This window comes from Tupaia chinensis, unplaced genomic scaffold (genome assembly GCF_000334495.1).
Source record: "Tupaia chinensis unplaced genomic scaffold, TupChi_1.0 Scaffold000407_4, whole genome shotgun sequence".
Classification (NCBI taxonomy): domain Eukaryota; kingdom Metazoa; phylum Chordata; class Mammalia; order Scandentia; family Tupaiidae; genus Tupaia; species Tupaia belangeri.
In genome coordinates, this window is record NW_006159912.1 from 4,757,748 (window position 1) to 4,764,143 (window position 6,396).

At 47.4% G+C, this 6,396-nt stretch overlaps 1 protein-coding gene across 1 annotated transcript in view; it reads left to right on the forward strand.

Annotated features, from left to right (window-relative positions):
• CHCT1 (CHD1 helical C-terminal domain containing 1) overlaps positions 1-6,059 on the forward strand; it is a 15,356-nt gene extending 9,297 nt beyond the window's left edge. The window contains exons 5-6 of the mRNA XM_006154456.2: positions 497-692; positions 5,817-6,059. Of these exons, the coding sequence (XP_006154518.1) occupies positions 497-692; positions 5,817-5,902 (282 nt within the window). The 3' untranslated portion in view covers positions 5,903-6,059. The remainder of the gene's footprint in view (positions 1-496; positions 693-5,816) is intronic.
• Positions 6,060-6,396: the final 337 nt, after the last annotated feature.

Below are 6,396 nucleotides of genomic sequence, written 5' to 3' on the forward strand. Positions count from 1 at the left end.
AGGTTTTTGCTATAGGGCACGTGTGCTTGCTGGAAGGACAGAGACAAACAGAGAGACAGAAAGTGAGAAATCACCCCCCATGGGAGATGGCCATGCCACAATCTCTTCTCCATTCTCAAGATCTTGAGCATGCACACACATGTGCCTGGCATGAATTTAAGCCACTTGGTCTAGGACTCAAACTGCAGTCGACTACATGGGAGTCCAGTGACATAGCCATTACACCAACTACTGGCCCCTAAATTAAAATAATTCTTAAAAAAAATAAGTCTCTATAACTCTAAAAAGAGGTGGAGTTTATGATCTCAAAATTAAGTCTAACCTGAGAAGCGACCGTTGAAAGCCTGGCCTCAAGGTCCCCAAGTTCCTTTCTCTCCCACATTTGTGATCTTCACTCCATCCTTTTGGTTAGGTGAGTGTGAGGTGCAGCCTCCTAAAAAAAAAACAATCTCCTAATAATCGAGGTCCTTAACATTCTACTGCAACCCCATTGCAGGTGGCGTTCTGCCCTTTGGACGCATCAGAGAGGTCCCTGCTGGCCGACCAGGAAGACAGTCTGCCCAAGCTCTGCAGCGCCTGGGGGCTGCATGGCAACATCAGTGGCATGAAGGAGAGGCTGTCCAGGATGCAGGCGCCAGGCCGAGAGACCTCCCTGCTGGGGGAGCCATGGCCTCAGGGCCATGACGGGAGAGGTAACCGCTGTCTGGTGTGAGGGCAGTGCCTGGACAAGGGGCTTTGCAGCTGCTGTCTGGGCGTTTCCCCAGAGCAGACTGTGCCCTGAGCCCAAGTTCCCCTTCTTGCCTTTCCATCGTCTCTCATCCTTCATTTTTCTTGCCGTCCTTCTTTCCTTCCCCTTCTTCACTTTTTGCTTTTCTCTTTTAGTCTTTCCTACTCCCCATGTCTCAGTATGCTCATTATAGAAAGTTTCTTTTTTCTTTTTAAAATTAATTTATTATTTTAAAAATTTGACCAGACACAGAGAGAGAGAGAGAAAAAAAAAATGAGAAAGCCAAGTTGCCAGGTCAAAGACTTGAACTGTGCTTGGCAATGTAGGAGTCCAGTGCCTTAACCACCACACCACCTGCAGGCCCCTCATTGTAGAAAGTTTAAAATATGCAGATAATGGTTAAAAAGAAGAGAGAGGCCCCGCTATGGTGGCGTGCACTGGTTATGTTACCTGCTGGGCAGGCTGAGGTCACCCGGGCGGCCTGAGTAGAAGCCTGGTGAGAGCCATATACCTGCATTCCTGGCTACTCAGCCTTAGGTTGGAAGGTGGTGACAGAGAAAGACCATCTTAAGTGGTCAGGGTTGGCGCTGTGGCCTGGTAGTTAAGGGAGCCAGATCCCACATGGTCAACCATGTTGTTTGAATCCTAGCTTCAGTGGCTTGAAAAACACACTGAATGTGTGTGTGTGCACGCTCATGTGTACCCAGAATCCTGACAGGATGGAGAAATGGAGAAGGGATTGCAGCATGACCATGTCCCATTGGGAGGGAGGCTTTTTCTCTCTTTCTCTCTCCATCTCTCTCTCTCTGGCAAGTGTACATACTCTCTGGCAAAAAATAAAATAAAATAGAAATAAAAGAGAAGAGTCACCCACCACCCAGAAACCACCACCATTTCCACTTCAGAGTGTCTCCTCAGTGTTCGGTGTAGTTTCTCCCTAGTAGAGGTCTCAGAGTTTTGAATCCTGCATTTCCAGTTAATATAAAGGCACGTTCCAACATGACTAGCGGCCTGGTAGGTACAGTCTCTAAGAGGCCGGTGGTAGGGACTTCTGGAAAGTGCCCAAGCAGCAGTAACAGGACACGCACTGCCAGGGGCGGGTGGACTCCAGAGAAAGGATGGGATTCACCCTACATTGAGTAGGAAGTCTGGTAGATGGCCTGCAACCAGCCTCCATGCAGCTTTGGCCTCGGTAATGACCTCAGAGCCTGTCTGGATGGAGGCTGTGGGGTCAGGGCTGGAGGCTGCTGGTGAGAGGGCCCAGCCGGCACTGGACTCCATAGCACTGAGGTGCAGAGAGATGTCGTACCCGTCCATCTCTCACTCTTCAGGAACTGGCATCTGGGGCCAGAGTTCGCTGTCATCAGTTGGCCACTGCTGGGGAAGGTGAAGGCAAACAAGGTGACCTGAGGTCCGCAGGGCGTGGTCCCAAGATGGACCCCAGTGTTCCTCTGAAGTCCTGACTGGCTGGGCTAATATGGGCCTCAAGTTGGCCTTGGGAGCAGCTCCTCTACCTAGGGCAGTTGGCATAGGTAGCAGCAGGTCCAAGGCCCAGAACCTTGCCTGGGCTCTCCTTAAGGACTTTGGCCACGGACTCACAATTTAAATTAAGAAAGTAAAACATACAATGGGACCTCAAGAATGAAGTCTGGTCCACAGCCAAGCGGTCCATGAAGCGGATGAAGAAAGGGAGTTCTGACTTTGGGCCCAGCCATTCTCTGTACCAGGTTGGAGAAGGACTGGGCAGGGACATAGCAGAAAATAGCTCTGGATGGGAGTTTAGAAGTTTGGTTTACATGCAGTTATTAAAATGATTTTTATTACTATAAATGGAAACATATTGTAGAAAATTAGATAATACAAATAAGCAAAAAATATTACATTGTCGGGATCAGCAGTTGGCATAATGGCTGTCGCTGTACTCCCATGTAGTGGAGCGTGATTTGAGTCCTGGATCCAGTGGCTTAAACTCACGCTGGGCGCATGTGCGTGCGTGCCCAAGATCCCGAGAGGAGAATGGAGGAAAAGGGATTGCGGCGTGGCCATCCCCCCTGGGGGGTGATTTCTCACTTTCTGTCTCTTGATCTCTCTCTCTTTCTGGCATGAACACACACACCCTATAGAAAAAAATAAAACCCCCCCTTTAAAAGACAAACCCCTCTCAAAAAAAAAAAAATGACATCACCAACACCATTGTTAACAGTTTCTAGATGTTTTTAAAATTTTTTTGCCAGGGGACATATGCACTCACAGGAGAGAGAGAGACAAAGAGTGAAAACGAGAAAGCACCCCCATGGGTCATAGTCACACTGCAATCTCTTCTCGTCTCTTCCTCTCTCCTTTTGGGATTTTGGGCACACATGCACACCCTGGTGTGTTTTTCAAGCTGCCGAGTATGAGACACAAACTGCAGTCAGCCAACTGGGGTCCCGCTGCCTTCACCTCCACACCACCAGCTGGCCCTGAACTTGATTTTTAAAGTTAGTGCTGTCAGCCTTTCCATGTCGACATTGTCATTTCATCTAATAGTTGAAATACTCCATATTTAAATTTCCCCAACAGTTGGAGTAACATTTGTATTGGTTTCCCATGTCATTTTTTCCACCTGGTTATATCTCTTAAAAATTTTAAAGTTAAAAAAAAAAATAAAGGGACCAGCAGTTAGTGTAATGGCTATGTTGCTGGACTCCCCTGTAGTCAACTGCAGTTCAAGTCCCGGAACCACTGGCTAAATCTCACACCGGGAGTGTGTGCATGCGTGCCCAAGATCCCAAGAGAAGAATGGAGGAAAAGGGATTGCAGCATGGCCATTCCCCCTGGGGGGTGATTACTTGCTTTCTGTCTCTCGGTCTCTCTCTGTCTTTCCGGTGAGCGCACTTGCTCTATAGCAAAAGCTGCTCAAAAAAAATTTTTTTTAAGTTTATATTATTTTTTTCATGAGAGAGAGAGACAAAGAGGAAAGGAGAGAGAGAGAGAAAAAGTAGCTTTGGCATATCGTGACCCTCCCTCCAGTCTGCCAGCCAGCCAGCCAGGATCACCCTGCATTGAACCATGTGTGGGGGATTCGGGTCAACCCAGGATGCAGACCTGCTCTTCCATTCACTGTCATGCCCAGGCGTCTGCTCCCGGCCTCTCGCCTCTGCCATACCTGTCTTTCCACTCCACCATCCTCTCCTCTGTTCATCTTCTTGTTCCTTCCTCCAACTGTGACCCCCACACAGCCTGCCTGGTTAACATACCCTCAGAGAGCTCATTTGTTAAAGGCCGGGGTATTAGTATCATCTCATCGAGATGCCGCAGGGTGAAGTAAACTAAGAGACAGAGCACCTGGTAGAGAGAGCAGCTGGCCTAAGTCCAGAGCTCAGCCTTAGGGTTGGTGTCTCACCGCCTGCAACGCCATGGTTGGGCCTCTTAAATCTTTTACCCTAACAAAGTCCTCTTTTTTATATCCCAGACCTGTGGAGATCAGGCCACCATTCTGCAGAATAGTCCACTTTCTGATTTTTTCCCTTATTGCTTCCTTTGGTATCTTTTAGCTTGTTCCTCCATTTATAAATAGGATTGAAGATGGAAAGTCTTGGGCAGGCTCTGTGGCTAAGGGGACCCTATGGCTGACTGCATGGTGTCTCGAAAAACACTCAGGGTGCTTGTGCGTGTGTGCCCCAAATCCCAACACAGTGGAGAAATCTAGGAGAGGGGATTGTGGCGTGACCACATCCCACGGGAGGAGTGCTTGCTCCCTCCCCCTCTGCCTTTCTGACTCTCTGGTAAGCATATATACTTCCTGGGAATTTTTTAAAGAGAATTATTTTATTTAACTTTATTTATCTATTTATTTATTTTCATTTGACCAGAGAGGGACAGAGAGAGAGAGAGAGAGAGAAAGTGAGAAAACACACTGCCAGGTCCGGGACTCAAACTGTAGTCAGCCACGTGAGAGTCCAGGGCCCTTAACCTCCACACCACCTGCCGGCCCAACTTTCTGGAAAATTTTTTAAAAAGAAAAAAAAGTCTTGATGGATTTAAGTTAAACATTTTTTGGCTAGGGTACAGTACAAATGAAGTCATGTTTCTCCCATTGTTAAATAAGAATATAATAATACCTGGTGGCTCCACCATGAACGGTCTAAGATTAATCATTGAGTCCAACTCTGCAACTGAAAGTAGCCTTCACAGAAGCCAGGTGCAATGACACATGCATGTAGTCCCTGCTACTCCGGAGGCTGAGGCAAGGAACATCATGAGTTTGAGTCCGGCTTGGGCAACATCATGATATCCTATCTTTTTAAAAAAAAAATATTCGCAAGTCAGTTCTCTCTCGCTCGCTCTTTTTCTTTCTTTCTTTCTTTCTTTCTTTCTTTCTTTCTTTCTTTCTTTCTTTCTTTCTTTCTTTCTTCCTTCCTTCCTTCCTTCCTTCCTTCCTTCCTTCCTTCCTCCCTCCCTCCCTCCCTCTCTCTCTCTCTCTTTCTTTCTTTCTTTCTTTCTTTCTTTTTTGAGGGAGATTTTTGCTATAGGGCATGTGTGCTCAGCAGAGAGCCAAAGAGACACTGAAAAAGTGAGAAATCATCCCCAGGGGGATGATCACCTGCAAACCCTTCTCCTCCATTCTTCCCTCGGGATTTGGACATGCACACACATGCACCTGGCGTGAATTTTAAGCCACTGAACTCAAACCACAGTCGACTACATGGCAGTCCAGCACTATGCCACCTGCTGGTCCCCATTGGTCAGTTCTTAATTAAAACTTGGCAATGGTGTTTGCAAATAGTCTAGCAGCAAAGTACTGGGAACTGGGTCATCAGACCTGAGAAGGGGGTGGGGAGGACTCAGAGTCTGAAGCCAGAGGTGCAGAGCATGTGGGTCAGGTCCCAACTGTGCCCCTAAGCGGGCAGCTCATTTCCTTCCTCTGGCCTAGACAAGAGTCTTCATCTGTAACAGGGGCAGTAGCATCTCCTGGCCTCACAGGTGCTCTGTGAGAACAGGGTAAGGGACACAGGTGGAAAGCACAACCACCAAACCCCCGGATGTTACACACTTGGATGCCTTACTACGTGGGGTGTTGCCAGGATTTCCTCTTTCTTTTTTTCAGATTCTTTAAGGAAACTTTCTCGAAAACCAAAACCCAAGAGAAAGAGGATTAAGGAAGTCCCAGAAACTCCAGAGACCTGCCCATAAGAAGCCCTGCGGGGACAGAGGCCAGCCCCGCACTTAGCACTGTCTCCAACACCTCTGTACCTGGGACTTGGGGGCCCATAGGAGAAAGAAGAAATTGTTCTTATAAAAAGATGCTCAAGTCTTGATTACGAATATGTGGGGTGGGAAATAAACATCCTCAAGATAGTCATCATTCATTTATTGCTTTTTTTAAAATGAATTATTTAATTTTATTATTTTTAGAGAGGCCCTTGCCAGAAAGACAGAGAGAGACAGAAAGCAAGAAATCACCCTCCGGGGGGATGGGGGGATGGCCACACCTCAATCCCTTCTCCTCCATTCTCCTCTCAGGATCTTGGGCACACACACACATACCCAGCATGAGTTTAAGCCACCGGGTCCGGGATTCAAACCATGGTCGACTACATGGGAGTCCAGCGACATAGCTATTCTGCCAACCGCTGGTCCCTAATTTTATTAATTATTATTATTATTTTAAAATTTGCTATAGGGTA